The following is a 16,998-nucleotide window of genomic DNA, read 5'->3' on the forward strand; positions in this document are numbered from 1 at the left end:
AGTGGAGACCTCATGGTGGGTGCGGGCAATTGGCGGTTGCAGGTGTGGGTGTGGGACGGTCACATAGAACACTATGCATGTTTGCCCTCTGTGACCGTGATGAATTCCCTGTGAGGCGACGTGCGGTAGTCAACCTTCCTCCTAAATATGGTTTTGTCTTGATAGCTTGCAAGGAGACGAGTTTGGTATTTAAATGTGACACTATATAGATGCAATTTTGTGCTAGGGTTAGTGCAATTTCACAAGTTGCACATTTGCTTATAGTATTACCCATTGGGCTGCAACCATGCATGACAAATCCACCAACTGGTTTTATCACATGAATGGACGGAGCTAGGGATTTGGCCATTGTGGCAAAATATGCTTTCTGGTGTAACTATTACTGTACATGCATACATTTGACAACTTGATGCATCCATTGCACATTATGTAGCTTGTTGGACTAAACATCCCTCATGACTTCTGAATTGTTTGTGTTGACCAGCATAAACCATATTCGTACTACTCAACCACCACTGCTGAGAGTAATAGCTCCAGTGGTCGTCTATGGTTAGGTTAAAGTAAATATGTTAGAGACAGTTGTCTATTCAACAATATTTTGTTGTATACAGCAAATACATATTGGATGGTAGACACGTGTCCCTGCTAAGTTGGCACGTGTAAACTCATGCTGCTACTAAGGAGACACATGTACCTATGCATTTACAGGCATACCAGAATGTAATGCAGTGGAATTCAATATTTTTCCAAAGTTTTAAAAAAAGATTCTCTAAACATGGTTCATCATTAATTTTAGTGACGGTTTCTTTTTAGATTGTGGCAAATGGCAAAGAGTCGTATCATGCATGTTACTTGAGCGCCATTTGTCATTCTTTTGTGGGACTAGGTAGCAACGTGTGGCTCCACGACATACAAATGGGTGTCAAGTGGACTCACTCCCCTACTTTCCTCGTCTCCCTAGTCCTGGTGATTTTGACTTCTTTCCCCGGGTCCTCGGAGTCAATAAATAGCACCCATTAGCCAGACCATTATATAAGCACAGCTTGTTCTCCCATATCTCCCTATCTCTGGCCCTATTGCAAGTAGTGTGAGTGCGCCTTAGATTCTCTCAAGTTTCTTTCATTGCAAAGTCTTTGTTTAATAGTTTTCTCACCAATGTTGCCATAATATTTTGTAGGAGGGCGGAACGCGGTGGAGAGCTTGGACGATGCCGTAATACACCTCAATTCTAAGTTTGAAGGTAACAACCACAAGGTTCTTTTGAACCTCTTTTCTTAAATTTCTCGATTCTTAGAATTGTCCTTCTGCTACTGGCCTATTATTTTAATATTCGTTAATTTATCAAGTTTCACACCGTATCGTTTTCTTGTAATACTGTTTCCTAAATTACTCTATAAATCTGACATATCTAATCTTGTGCGCACATATTAGTTTATAAAAGTACATATTACGATCAGGAAAATCCCAAATGGATGGCTTCCCGATGAATACCTCTTTTCCTTTCCAAAAAAAAAGGAAGTGGGGTCAGCCTACATCTGTGACTATTGTTTGTTCATTTCCTATTGTTTTCTCTGTAGAGGGGGGGTGGGGGGAGTGGTGTCTCTGTAGGTATCTCCAATAACTCATCATTTTTGTCCCTTAGTAGAACTGTGAAAAAAAAAAGAATAAGCAAACAGGCACATGAATAACAGAAATAAATTAATAGTCTCTATTAAAAAATGAAAACACATCTTTCGCACAGTCGCTCGTATATTAGGCATTGACATACATGCATGGAACTCTATCTCCGGCATTGCAAAAAAGATACATTTTTAAATGCCGTATTAATTATTCCTTAAGTATACCAGTCACCAACTCAAACTTTTCTATTAAAATAAAGGATTCATACTTGCCTGAAAATCTATCTCCAGCATTGCAAAAAAAGATACATTTTAAAGGCTGTATAATTCCTTAAGTACGTACGTACGTACGTACATACATACATAAGGAGAGTATACTCTATATATATCAGTCACCTACTCAAGTTTCAGAATCCAGAAAAATCTACATCAATAAAACATCTGGGACGCGTTCAGAAGTCTAGAATTTCAGAGAAACTATATTTGCACGCTTAAATCACCATAAGAATCGAGGACACATTTCATATACAAAATGAGGGGTTAAGGGAAACTTTACCTGAAAAAACAATTTCGTAGTCTGCTATTAGAAAGGTAAATAGTCTGATCTCTAGAAATCAATATATATAGTTTTTCAACAGCATTTCTTAAGGATATTTTGATTATTGGAATAATCATTTTCTTTTAACCAATTATTCGATGAAATAGAAGACGACACTATGCACACTATTGGAGTATAACACTAGCAATCCTAAGTAGGAGTAATAACATTTTCCAAGTATATATATTTTAATTTCTTTAAAAAATTGGAATGGAGCATCCTAGACCTTGATTATTATCAATCAATGCACTAATGAACTGTACCCCTCAGATCACTGCATCCACCTCATTTCACTCTTCACACCAACAGCTATCACTCACTCAGAAACACACTAGCTCATTTAATGGCATTGAATATGCAAAGCCAAGACAGTCTTGTGATGCATTGAATTCGAGTAGCATCAAGCAAACATCATTCCTGCGGCTGGGCTTAACTGAGACCCTGTTTCTGTTTGGTTCTTTAGGAGCTCCTAAAATTCATATTACATCAAATGTTTAGATACTAATTAAGAGTATTAAATATAGACTAATTACAAAATCAATTGCACAGATGGAAGCTAATTTGCAAGACGAATCTATTAAGCCTAATTAGTTCATGATTTGACAATGTGGTACTACAGTAAACATGTGCTAATGATGGATTAATTAGGCTTAATAGATTCGTCTCGGGAATTAGCCCCATCTGTGTAATTAGTTTTATAATTAGCCTATGTTTAGTCCTCCTAATTAGCCTCCGAATATTCAATGTGGCATGAATTTTAATCCGGACTAAAGATCCAAACACCCCCTGATCCAGTGATCCATTGTTACAGCATGCATGCATGAATAAATCTCTATGCCACTCGTTTTTCCAACTATATTTTGACATATTGAAAAGATATCCGAATATAAATTAATATACTGCTTGAATTCTAGTCTAGTTAGTCCATATATACATAAAAAATCTTTCTTTTGTGTGTCTACTTTTCCCATCTCTCGTACGTACAGACGCCATCAATAGAATGCGCCATGTTTTATGGTCTCCCTTTCGCGGTTTTAGGGGGCTCAAAGTCGTTACTAGTACGTAGTAAATCTCTCAGCCCAAAATTCATAGAGAGCAAACAGGCACCAAATAAAAGACATGTTGAAATGAGGTTGCATCAGGCGTGCCACTATATTATGTTGAAATGGCATGTTGCTAATACATCATTTAAATAAAGGAGTATCCATTTCCTCATAAATCATTTGGTGATCACTACGCCAGCCCATCCCAGTATCACCAAACCCAAGCCCGGCCCCTGCCTAGTCCTACTCCAACCTGAGCCCATATCAAGCCCAACTTGACATAAATCCAACAGACTCAAAAAATCCGTAGAAACTGTGCTAGTTGGACACTTGGACGATTAGATGACATCATCACTTAGTAAATACACTGGTGGAAAAGTGAGTATTAGTCCCGGTTGGTAAGGACCATATCTCTCCGATGTCCAACTGGGATTAATTTTTCGAGGCAAAAGGGGCTCTTTAGTCCCGGGTCATTCACCTAGGACTAAAGACCCCCTTTAGTCCCGATTGGTATTACCAACCGGGACTAAAAAGTTTCAAAGAAAAAAGCCTGTTGGCCGCCCGCCTGCCTCCCCCGCCACCCGCTCGCCTCCGCCCGCCGCTGCCACACGCCTCCACTCCACCCCGCACCGCCAGCACCGCCCGATTGGTATTACCAACCGGGACTAAAAAGTTTCAAAGAAAAAAGCCCGTCGGCCGCCCGCCCACCTCCCCCGCCGCTGCCGCACGCCTCTACTCCACCCCGCACAGCCAGCACCACTCCGTCCCACGCCATCAGGCCCGCCCGCTCCGCTCCACGCCTCTCCGCCGATGCCGCTCCGCTCCACGCCGCCGGCTCGCCCGCCCTTACTCTGCTGCCACTCCTCACTGCCAGGCCGAGTAGAGGGGAAGGGGAGGGGCAGCAGAGGGGGAGGGGGTGGCGGCGGCGGCGTAGAGAGGAGAGAGGATAAGGAAGGATAGGAGTGGCTAGCTGCGGGAATGAAGGAAAGGAGTGCCTGCAAGGATAATTAATGTGGAGGGATAGGGGGCATGTGGGGGAAGGACGTTTTGTCCCAATTGGAGCCACCAAATGGGACTAAAGGCTCCACTTTAGTCCCGGTTGGAATTATCAATGGGGACTATACTTTTTATCCCGGTTGGAATTACCAACCGGGACAAACGGGGGGAGGGGGTCTTTTGTCCCGGTTGGAGCGTCGATGGGATTTTTTGAAGCCGTTGCAACCGGGACTAAAGAGGGGCTTTAGTCCCGGTTGGTATTTACAACCAGGACTAAAGCCTCCCCCCCCTCCCCCCAACCCCCGCCGCGCGGTGACCTTCGGTGATATATTTTTTGACCCGGGACTAAAGCCACTTTAGTTACGGGTCCAATATTAACAGGGGCAAAAGGGGTTGGATGGAAGGTCAGTTCTCTACTAGTGCTACAATAGCATACAAAAATATATTTGACATATTCTCAACATATACAGGCCCAATAAAATATTACTGTCACTTTTCATCAATATTCGAAAAACCATCAATGGACATAGGGACAAGAAAAAGGGAGAATTTTATCTAGCATAACAAATAGAAATACACAGAAGGTCTGCAAAAGTAGCTGGAATGAGGTTTAAGCGAGAATAAGGCATCTAGACATTGAAGAATAAAGTGATAGTGATATGCAAGGCCGGTGAGAGAAAACCAAAAGGCGAAGCAAAAATACGCATAATTGCAGAACAGGAGCTGGCCCTGTCTAGGCTATGAATGAACCGACCTTGCATGAACAAGGAAAGAAAAGCAAAGGCAGAAAAGAGGAGAGAAAAATAAATTCAGAGAAAGCTAAGGATACATATATGCACCTTTAATCTCTTTTCGCCTTGGAGAGATATTCCTGGATCATCCAGCCTTATATTGTTCTAAAGATCTCATGGAGGAAAGAATGAACATTCCTTGTGATGTTGGGGGACATTCAGTTGATAGAAAGAAAAAGTCGGGTGTCTTGTATGTAGTACCCTAAAGATCATTCTGTGTGCACTTTGCATGCTTAGGCAGCACTTTATAATATTCACCACCAAAAGAAGTGATTAGGACCTTTCTCCCTCCCCACATGGAAAGGGGAATCTAATTCCCATGCAAGGTGATTATCTAATCCCAATTGATTCCATCATGTGCTCTAAACTGAAGCGTTGTGCTGTTAAAGAAAGACTTGGCAATTTTAACTTTTCTTTCTAGGCAGGCAGGGGAATGTTTGTGCAGTGAAGGACAAGAGCACTCACTCATCCACTAGGTACTAGGCATAGTAGGCATGCATACTCCAGCAACATTTCATTCAGGGGGTGTTTGGGAAACACCTGTTAAAGTTTAACACCTGTCACATCGGATGTTTGATGCTAATTAGGAGTACTAAACATAAGCTAATTACAAAACTAATTGCACAGATGGAGTATAATTCGCGAGACGAATCTATTAAGCCTAATTAGTCCATGATTTGACAATGTGGTGCTACAGTAACCATTGCTAATGATGGATTAATTAGGCTTAATAGATTCGTCTCGCGAATTAGCACAAGGTTCTGCAATTAGTTTTATAATTAGCTCATGTTTAGTCCTCCTAATTAGCATCCAAACATCCGATGTGACACTGTTAAAGTTTAGCACCTCGTATCCAAACAGCCCCTCAGGCAGCAGGTAGAGAGATAAAAGTTGCAGGATCCAAAGCTTTGGGTTTAGTGGGCCTGAGGACAGCAGTAATGCATACCTTTGCACACCCCAAGGTGATGCAGTAGGTGCTAACTCAAATCATGCCACTTGCCAATTATGAGAATCTTTGAGACAACTTGTACTCATCTATGAGCATGCTGCATATTAATAAACTGAACCGAATTATTTTTAAAGACTGTAGGCTTTGTCTTGATTAGGATGTAATGATATAACTAAATCTAGTCAGGGGCTCTGACCAAAACAAAAAGTGTCAAACTAACCCTGTCTCCTAACCTGGGTTTTATTGGTTGCTAGCACCACTACTTTATCCTACATGCCATTTTGACCCTTGGAGGCCTGCAGATTGCAATCCTGCTGTTGTTGCACATTTCAAGGAGGCATAAGATGATTGGTTAGTGGTGTGGTCATTGTGGGGTACCATTAGGACAGGGTGGTATGGTCAACTCTTAGGGCACAATGATACACTTCTGTGTGATACAGACAAACCCACTATGCTCTGCTACAGTCTGATGGCTGATAATGGGTCATGGGTGCCTTAAGCATTTTTTACTACTGACTATATACTCTGTAGTAAATTGTTGGGTGATTGCCTTAATAGCCGGTAGGGTATGGAGACATGCTATATCGTCCTTAAACAAATTGCCTGGCATTCTTCAGACCACGCCAAAGATTAGTTTATCTGTATGAGTGTTTGTTCTTTGTCCTGCTTGCCATGTTCCCATCCTGTTGACATCACAGGAAATGGAAAGGTATGGGCAATAGAAGGCTTTTTCCTGCACTGGTTTTGGTGGACTCATATTAGTAATCTAAAAATTCTAAATGGCTAGGTAAAATATTTAAACAAAACTGTATTTAATCTTATCATGCATGCTTTTGTTATATTATCGCCATCATTCGATTTTCTATACTCGGTACTAATCTGTGATTTAGGTGGTGTTGCGAATAAATTTCATTATTAGGACAATTAGAAGACTAATGTGCAGGTTATTACATTATTATGTTTCAAAACTTTGTTCAGGTTCAAAACCGAAATTAAAAGAAATGGACACCGTAGTTATGGCTTGTGATCATGAATAGCTAGGCTCCGACAACAGAATTGATATTATCCCTCTAACACGCATGAGAAATAAATACTGAGCACAAGGGTTTTGTGAAAACATGGTGCCCATGAGACAGCATTAACTGAGTGCCTAACAGCGTTTTTTTTTCCTTGGAGATATCTGATCTCTCTCTCTCTCTCTGCCAAAAAAATCAGTGAGAGAAGGGACAGCAGAAATACCATTCTTTTGGATCTAAAAACAAAAATATCAGAGCCGGGTCTAGGCATCCCCCTCTCTCTCCTCTGACAGGCCACTGCCTCTCCCATCTCTCTCTGAAGTAAGCTTTGGATTCCTGATAGTGCAAGCAAAGCAAAGCAAGCACCAGACACTTATTTCTCTTCAATTCTTCATCTCTTCTCTTTTGGTTACTACACTACACCACAGGCAAACCAGTAACAATCCTCCTACACAACTCTCTCTCTCTCTGCGCGCGCGCTCCTCATCTTTCCTCTCTCTTGTTTTCTTTTATCGCCACATTGCAGCAGCCGGCTAGCATGGCCTAGCGAGCCCGCTAGTCACCTCACTGCAATGGTGGAAGCTGCAAAGGCTGAGTCCTTGCCCCCCTGCTCCTTTGTCCTCTCGATTAGCCCTTGACGCAACAAGGTTGGTTGGCTTTTGGTCTCTCTCTCTCTCCTCGACTGTCCAGACTCAAGAGAGGGAGAGCAATCCGGTAGAGAAAAATCTCTTGCATCCTCCAAGACCCACACACGCAAACACCACACTGCACTGGGATTAAACACAAAACATCTGCAGCAGCATGAGGGCTCCTCCTCCAATCCTCCATAGCTTCCTCTAGTCCCTGTTGCTCTGTGTCTGGTTCAAGGATAGGAGAGAGAAGTGTTGATTTGAGAGAGAGAGAGAGAGAGAGAGTCAAAGGCTGGCCCATAGCCCATACAAACATCTAGTGAGGGAGCAAAACAAAAGAATACAGTAGCCTAGAAGCAGTATATCAGTAACCAGTAAAATCTTGGAGCTAGTAACAAGCATCTCAAAGTAACCCTGGTGGCTTTTGGTAAGAACAGCCTCACTGTTCATCCTTCCATCCTCCTTCCACTATAGCCACCGAGTGAGTAGCCTCTCCTTCCTCCATTCCTCCCAAGTTGTATGTGATCTTGTTTTGCATTGCATGGGGAAGAGCCCAAGAAAGAAGTAGTAGTAGTAGAAGAAGAAGCTGGCAACATAGATAACAATATGCATTATTCTATGGCTTCGTAATTTAGCAGCTAAATTGCTTACCTCCTCCATCTTGGGTTTTGCAAGTAGAGTATCTTCTTGATAAGGTCCCAAGATCCCCCACCATGCACCTCCTCACCTCAGTGCAGCCCCCTTTTTGTTCTCTCTCTCCCCTTTAGTGGCTTCTGTGTTGAGAGTCCCAAGAAACACTGAGAATTTTGTTGCATCCATCCATCCTTGAAAGAGAGTCAGTGAGGGAGCTCTGGGCGCCATTGGCCTTTTCTTGCTTGTTCTCTCATCATGGTTTCTATTGTGCCGCTGCAGAGAAGAACAGAAGCGTCAGCAGCAGCTGCAGGTGCAGCGAGAAGCATCTTCTCTCTGGAGAGGCGCCGCCGAGACGAGGAGGGATCAGGAGGAGTTATGGATCTTTCTGGCACGCAGGGCGAGCTCGCGATCCCAATGCACGCCAACGTCGTCTCGCCCTACGGCGGCGGGAGCGCCGGCGGCCATGTCCTGCAGCTGCACCATGTTGAGCAGCACGGCAACAACAACAATGGCCAGTCCCCGGCGCTGCCGCCGTCGCCGCCAGCCGCGGCGGCGGCAGAGGAGATGGAGGGCTCCGCGAAGAAGCGCGGGGCGGGGGGCGGCGCCGGCATTGGCGGCGGCGCCACTGTGGTGAAGTACCGCGAGTGCCTGAAGAACCACGCTGCGGCCATCGGCGGCAACGCCACCGACGGGTGCGGCGAGTTCATGCCCAGCGGCGAGGAGGGCTCGCTGGAGGCGCTCAAGTGCTCCGCCTGCGGCTGCCACCGCAACTTCCACCGCAAGGAGGTGGACGACGACGACGACGACGCCATGTACGCCGCCGCCGGCCACGGCCACCGCGCCGCCCGCCGCCTCCTCGCCCCCGCCATGCCGCACCACCACAACAAGGGCGGCGGCGGCGGGCTCCTGGTCTCCGCGGCCGACCCCTACGGCGCCTACGCCGCGGCGCGCGCACTGCCGCCGCCGCCGGGGCACGGGCACCCCCACCACCACCAGTACGTGATGCCGCTGACCATGATGCACAACTCGGAGTCCGACGACATGGACATCAGCGGCGGCAGCGGCGCGGCGCGCGGCGGCGGCAGTGGCGGCTCGTCGTCGTCCCGGAAGCGCTTCCGCACCAAGTTCACCCCGGAGCAGAAGGCCCGGATGCTGGAGTTCGCGGAGCGCGTGGGGTGGCGCCTCCAGAAGCTGGACGACGCCATGGTGCAGGCCTTCTGCCAGGACATCGGCGTCAAGCGCCGCGTCCTCAAGGTCTGGATGCACAACAACAAGCACAACCTCGCCACCAAGCGCCTCGAGGCCGCCTCGCCGCCGCAGGAGCAGCAGGCCATGGCGGCGGCGGCGGCGGCCTTGCCGTCCCCGCCTCCTTCCGCGCCGCTGATGCCTCTCCAGATGATGCCCCCTGGAATCATGCCGCCGCCGCCGCCACCAGCGCAGGCCGCCGGGCCGTCCTGCCACCGCGGCGGCCCCGGCTCCCCGCCGTCGCCGCCTCTCAAGCTCGAGTGACCGACTGACAGAAGAAGAGGGAAGCGATCACCATGCTACCGTCCATGGTGATTATTACATTCTTGATCCGTCCTGGTAACCTAGCTAGCAAACCAACCAACCGCATCGATCCATCGCCATTTCACTGTTCCATTAATTCCATCTACCGTCGTCGAAGCAGAAAGAGAGAGGAGAGGAGTGATCTGAAACAAAAGAGAACATGTTTATCGTCTTTCTTTTTTCCTTCCCTTTTCCGGTGTTTGTCATAAGGTAAGGGAGCAAGCAACCAAGCATGCAATGCATCATAGTAGGTGATTTCCAACTGCAACTGGACTCAATTTCCTCTGATTTTTTTTCTTTCTTCCGGAAGGAAAGCCAAATATCATCCATTCATCCTGGACTATTTTATTCGTCATTTTTTTTAATTTTTCCTGCCTGTTGTCTCTGACTTTAATCCTGCTAGCAGCAAATGCAATAGTTTTGAAATGTTTGATGAGCATGAGCTGAAGAAATTGGGAGAGAGAGAGAGAGCTGTCGTTATGGGCAGCTTCTTTTCCATTGAGTTCCGTGCCGGGATTTTGGAAGGGTGTGCGTGCCGTGCATGATGGCGCGACGCGGCAGAGGCCGGCCGGTCTGAGGATTGAGGAGAGGGATTGAGCTGCTGCATGTGCCGTGGCTTTCAGGATCACTGTTTGTTGATGCGGCATTGATTTGGATGTGCAGGATTATGTTATGATTCATGCTTAATTAACCTGCAGCTCTTTGTCGGCGCTGTTACTACTGTGACTGATCTGACATCACCAGGATCAGTGAGACCACAAGGCCAAAAAAAAAACAAAGAGGAAGAATATGATCTTAAATTTGAGTTTCCTGTTTTTCTTTGTTTGGGAGCAGAGCAAATGCAGGTGCAGGTGCAAACATGTACTGCACCCAACCAAAGCCAAACCAATCAATCATGTGTGGGCGTGCAGGGGGGCAGGGGAGCATGTGGAGAGCCAATCCCAGCCAGTATAAACTCTCGCTTGCTTTTCTTGTGGCTGTTCCTGCTTGTTCTTGGACTTGCTTGTTGAGAGAGAACAACACAGCACACAGGGAGGGGAGGCAGAGGACTGGAGCGCAATCAAAGAAAGAGCACTGATGAACAAACGCACAATGCTGGACAGGTGTATAAGTGCAGGCAGCACACGTTGCCCCCCTTGCTCCTGCAACATAATTTCTTTTTTTTTTGGACATAATATCCTTGATCAGAATTCAGAAAAGCATTGGCAATAGCCCAAGCGTGCACTTGCGCTGTGTCGTCTTTGCAGCCTTCCTTACTATTATGCCCTTGATGGCAAAAGGGATGTTCATGGTGCTCATGTCATACGATACAGCTAAGATCTCCACTAGGCGCTGGAAATAGCCAAACAAAGATTTAGCAGAGCTACAGTATCACATCCTCTCCACTGTTAGCTGAGGGAGGGTGAATAGAGACAGGAGGCATGGGATCTCTTTAATCATGGCGGCTGCTGAAACACACTGGCAGTCACATGTGGGAATTGGGAGAAGAGAGGTTCCTAAAAGATCATGAACCTTGACTTGTTTCATAGGTTGGGAAAAGAAAAGCAATCCAAGAAATCTCTGAGTTCTGAGTTGTTAAGTTACTCCCATAAGATTATTTTTTTAAACTTATATTGTGGTAGAAAGTAGTGGTAAAAGACGTGCCTTGAAGACATAGAAATGAAAGAACTTCATGTCAATATGGTAGTGGTAGTTAAACTTTTTTTTTAAAAAAAAAACTTTTTGAGGTTTAGCGGAGCTCATTTCTGAATGATATACACCACGTCTCAGATTTTGAACGGTTTCCCTCCCCTCCTGAATTCAAACCAAACCTAGAAGAATGAAACAGAGCGCTGCCTGCGGCTACGGACACGAAGGAAACAAGGGTGCCAACACGAAATGATGGCCACCTGTTTGTCTTTGCGAGAGGTTTATCATGGTTTGGTTTTGCCGGAGGCAGCTGCTGAGCTCCATCCATGAGTTGCTGCTGCAGGACAAGCCTGCCGGCCAGCCCATGCCCATGTGTGTCAGCTGCTGCCGTGCCTGTCATGCGTGATGGTGGTTGCCGCCAAGGCAAGCCATCAGGCCTCAGATCACTCCCATGTTCTTGGCAGCAGAACACAGCCATCAGCAGCAAACGCTACTGTGAATTGTTTTTCTCCCTCATGACATGTCTTTGTTGTCTCTATCTCTCTCTTTCTTTCTCTTTTGCTTTTTGTGATGGAACTAGACAGACTGCAGGTGACGCCCATCCTGCCAAATACCTGTACTTGAAAGGAAAAAAAAAAGATGTTACTTCCCTTGCAGGAGGTGAAAAAATAATAGTGGGAAAACAGAAACTTTCTCCCCTTTTTTTTTGGTACAAATGATTTTCACTTCATGACCGTATTTGCATGGACAGAAACATCAGCTGCTCGATCCAGTGAGAAATGTGCACTGTTTAGGTATGCTTGAGATTTTAGCAACTTTCAACTAATCAATGAGAATGGAGTTGGAACACATCTTTTTGCATTTAGACGACAGTTAATTGCAGTGCAACAGTGCACGGATTAAGTGCAGAGCAGGCAACGACTTCCAGTAATTTCCCTCTGCCTCCGGCGTGCTTTGAAGTGGAACAGTAGTTGTACCTGATGCAAGTTCGTAAAGACGCAAAGTGCAACTGCTTCTTAGATTCCCCTGTAAATTCGAATCAGACAGATTTGAAAGAACCTTTTTCCACTATGGGAAAAGTTACTTATGGGAAAGGAATATTTACTGTCAGGACAATAATGAAACTCAATATCTTATTCAATGTGACGTATATTTATGTATGCATATATACATACGGAAAACAAATCTTTATTCAATGTGATGAACACTCCTATATATTCCCTCCGTTCCAAATTAAATATCGTTTTGACTTTTTTAGATTCATAGATATTATTATGCATTTAGATATACACAATATATCTAAATGCATAATAATATCTATGAACATAAATCAGCTAAAACGATTTACAATTTGGAACAGAAGGCTGTCCATATCATAAACTCATATATGATAATAGGAAAATTAAACGGGCTTCAAAGTAAAGCACTAATTTGCGTAGCTCGTCCTACGTACCCGTGCTCTCCAAGGCAGCAAGGAGCCAAGGCTGCACATATATGGTAATGGTCCCATTCAACTGTATTTGGTTCTGACAGTACCTCACACGCTGATAAATGGTAGCTACAGTTACATACAAATCTTACTTCGACGTGCATTCCTCCAAGTATGGAGCAAGAATCGACAATTTCAAAATCTTACAAGGGTGCTTAATGAAGGTACCATAGGTTCATGTTTAGAGCAACAATGAACACAAGAATGACAAAGCACCAAGAAGTACACATCCTTTAAGGAGAGAGCATGAACTATGCGTGTAGGATGTAGTCATATTTGTTGTATCTAGTGCACTTGTTCTTGAGAGAACGAAGCACCCTCCAAAATTCGTACTTGAACAATAGCACTCGAGCCAATGTGGACTTCGGCCCCAGCGCCTAGGAGGACACAAGAAGATCGTACTACGTGGTAGGAGTTGATGAAAAAACAGGGTTACGCTTGCCAAGCCAATGGAGTACTGCAGTAGCACTACTGACAAATGGCAATGCAGTACTCTAGTGAGAGAGGAGCAGGCATTGAATTGCATTTATAAGAAGAGGTTGGATTGCAAGTAGTAGTAGGCAGATTGGTACATGAGAGAGAGAGTTTAAAATGACTGCAAGCATCAACCTCAATTTACACTTGCCGTGCTGTAAAACAGTACTCCCTACGTCGTGCCAACTTATTTGACAATAAGGTACCAACATTCATGATATTAAATAAGTATTATTAGTTTCTGCATTAAATATATTTTTATAGTATATCTATTCGGTGACATGAACCTTTGTGATCCTCTTTATAATTTTGATCAAATATAAAATAGTTTGACTCTCCAAGAAAATTGAAATGACTTATAATTTGGAGCTGAGAGAGTACATTGCCCCAAGAAAATTGAAATGACTTATAATTTGGAGCTGAGAGAGTACATTGCCCGGTAGTGGAAAAACTCAATTAACCCACCTGGACGTCTGTCCCCGTGCTGTAAAATAATGATGGTTGAGCAATGCCAAATTTTTTTTCTGTAATCCACATTTTGTCATTCCTGCTATCATACTGGTTTTAGGGTTTACTTTAAGTTTAACTTGTGTAGCTTAATATAAATAGTTTACAATGATGTTTATAGATTCATCATTAAGAGCAATTTTACAGTTGTAACAATTTATTGTTTGGAATGATAATTTTTTACATAAATTGTTACTTAAAGTTGTCACTAGAGAACCATGTCATTGTCCTAAACTACTCGTATTTGTAATCCGGGAAGTAATGGCTAAACTTTAGCTCTCTTACTTAGATGTTGAGTAGACGTATTAGATATGGGCTAATTGCTAGGCTAATTGCATTTTTTTTAGGCTTCAACCTTTTGCAAGAGGGAATCAGTCCAAAATTATTACGCAACGTTACCCATGTCAAAGCAATTGGTTTAACAAACCCACACAAAATATCAAACACCAATCCGCAAATTGAACGGCCATCCATAGGAGGCAATCTAGGCTAATTGCATAGATAATGGTTATAACACATTAGTCCATGTTTAGCTCATAATTAATCCATATTTAGCCTATCAATTAGCACACGTATGGGCTGAAATTTGACTCTCCTATTTTAGCTAATCCAAACTTCTTTATGGGACTAGGAGTTTCTTTTCTATAAACATAAAAAGAAACTGGTAAGAGTTTAAGCACATGGAGATGGAGGGGACTCAGGGGAGGCACTGGCCACGCGTGCACGTATATGCAGTTGCAGCAAGGTTTTCCGCAGCGGGGGACGCTGACCACTGATTGGAAAACAAAGCGGAGGGTGAAAGGAAAGGGAACCCCCATGCAATGCAGCAGCAGGCGCCAGGCGTGTGATCAAATCAACAGCGAACACGCTCGCGTCGCCGTGATCTCAGGACTCATCAATCCACGCCACGCAACACCTGCTGCGGCTGCAGGCTGCAGCGTGGTGTCAATTTCATTTCTCCCTGCAGTCTGCGCTGCTCGATCATCGGCAGAGCACGCACGTGAAGTACTATGTTTCCAGCAATTTTTGCTTGCGATCTCAGCTCAAGCAACTGACAAAAAGGCCGAGGAGGCCACAGCATAGTGCTGTAGAGTAGCTTGTATAGTGCAGTGTGGCCTAGGAGATTAGCTAGCTTTCCTGCTAAGTTTTCAAAAAAAAAAAAGATTAGCTTTATCCTCCGAGCATGACAGGCTTCTGCTCTTTTGGAGCTCCTCCTTTTCTTTCCCCTGCACTTTTTCACAGCTTCAGTAGTAGAGACCCTCTCTTGGCCTGTCACGTACCAGTGCAGTGCTATAGTGGCATGCATGAGCACAGTGACACGGACGCACGCTAGCTGTTGTCTTTACGTTAAGTTTGATCTCCGGGCCTGCTGGGCAGGCAGGCATGCCACACGCATTGTCACTGTAGCAGCGGCCGCAGGCAGGAATCAGGATGCTGGTAGATGCTAGTCAAGCATAAGGAGCATCAACATCAGGTAGCCGTTCAGCGTTCCCTGTTATTTTTGTTTTTTCATGTTGATACCGGCAAGACCCAGCCAGATGATGATGTCTGCTGGTTGGTAGTGAGAGGACTCTTAGTACCCGCAAACATTCATTCAAATAAAGTTTCACAAACTGGAGGCCTTGCTTTCGCGCGGGGAGAGAGATAGCGATGGGCGGCTGCTGTATTGTCACCGTGTTCCTGTATACCGATAAGATGATGAATGGTGATGCAGGACAGTCGAGCTTATCCTTTATTCGTATTGTCAGCTATTTCCCACATTCTATTTATCAATTATAGTATACGCATACCTTTTTTCCGAGCTATGAATATGACGAGCTAGCCCTGGCCACACCGGCTGTGAATTGGGATTGGCTATGTCGCCAAGGGTTACTGTAGCAGCACATTGTCAAATCACAATCGACAAAGGTTACTGTAGCAGCATATTGTCAAATCACAAACTAATTAGGTTTAATAGATTCATCTCGCTGTTTAGCTTCCATCTGTGTAATGGGTTTTGTAAATAGTCTATATTTAATTCTAATTAGTATCTAAATATTTGATGTGACATGAGTTAAAGTTTAGGGGAGTAACTAAACATCCTCCGAGCAAGCATGACAAACACTGCACCAGGGCATGCATGATAAAACCTATACGGTTTCTCCGTACATGCATGGAATCGGGGAAAGCATGATGAGAATTGAAGCTTGCCCCTTGTTTACTTCACTCCCAACTCCTAACTTTGGCACTATAAAAAAGAAGATTCCCCATCACATCAAACTTACGGTACATGTATGGAGTACTAAATGTAGATGAAATTAAAAACTAATTGCACAGTTTTGTTGTACTTTGCGAGACGAATCTTTTGAGCCTAATTAGTCAATGTTTGGACAATAATTCACAAATACAAACGAAACGCTACAGTGTTGCTACAGTATTTTAGCACCTCCCAAATTCGCCAAGTAAACAAGAGCTTGGTTGGAATAAACAAGGACAATGGACAAAACAACAAAGGCCCTATCAATCTATCCACCCTAGTCAACCTTTACGTTACGGAGGGGATCCACATCCACATGAGGGCCGGGACATGACAAGCAAAGACGCCAAGATCTCGTCCACGCGCGCACGCATGCAATTGCAACGCGTGCGTGCATCTGAGCACTCTGCCACGGCCAGCACCAGGAGCTAGCTCAGCTAGGGAATTCAGGTCAATTATACCCAACCAAAAAAAAAAGAACAACTTCCTCTCTCTACTAGTGCATGGATGTCTCCATGTCTCAATGTCGAAGCCAAACGGCAGCCTCAAGCAGAGCTGAAAACACGAGAAGGAACAGGAATTATTTTACAAAACGAGACTGGAAAACGTGGTGTGCCCAAACATGGCTTGCGGACGGGCGGGACTACGGGAGGGTCAGCGAGATCTTGTGATGATCCTGTGGTCCGCCGGCACGGCACGGCCGTCACCGCCGGCTGCTGCTCACCTGCCGACTTGAAGCAAAGCAACCGAACAAGGCGAGGACGACGAGGAGGACCACGGCTAGAAATGTGATCTCGCCTAGCAAGCAGTAAAGATTTCGAGTTATTGCACACACGGCTCG

General features: G+C 44.8%; 1 protein-coding gene across 5 annotated transcripts; it reads left to right on the plus strand.

The window, feature by feature from the left end:
* The first annotated feature begins 7,267 nt into the window (after positions 1–7,267).
* LOC101776032 (zinc-finger homeodomain protein 4-like) lies at positions 7,268–10,174 on the plus strand. Of its 5 annotated transcripts, none has more exons than XM_022828887.1 (2): positions 7,268–7,659; positions 8,554–10,174. In XM_022828887.1, exon 2 carries the CDS (start codon positions 8,650–8,652, stop codon positions 9,781–9,783), a length of 1,134 nt encoding a protein of 377 aa, XP_022684622.1. In that variant the 5' UTR covers positions 7,268–7,659; positions 8,554–8,649; the 3' UTR covers positions 9,784–10,174. The 5 variants fall into 5 exon arrangements, with proteins under 5 accessions (XP_022684622.1, XP_004978994.1, XP_022684621.1 ...); XM_004978937.2 differs by lacking the exon at positions 7,268–7,659 and adding an exon at positions 7,670–8,122; XM_022828886.1 differs by lacking the exon at positions 7,268–7,659 and adding an exon at positions 7,670–8,068.
* Positions 10,175–16,998: the final 6,824 nt, after the last annotated feature.

The sequence above is a fragment of the Setaria italica genome, chromosome VIII (genome assembly GCF_000263155.2).
Source record: "Setaria italica strain Yugu1 chromosome VIII, Setaria_italica_v2.0, whole genome shotgun sequence".
Lineage (NCBI taxonomy): Eukaryota > Viridiplantae > Streptophyta > Magnoliopsida > Poales > Poaceae > Setaria > Setaria italica.

Bases quoted from the DNA above. Each gene is read 5' to 3' on its own strand.
- LOC101776032 (XM_014805602.2), top strand. From the start codon at position 8,530: ATGGTTTCTATTGTGCCGCTGCAGAGAAGAACAGAAGCGTCAGCAGCA.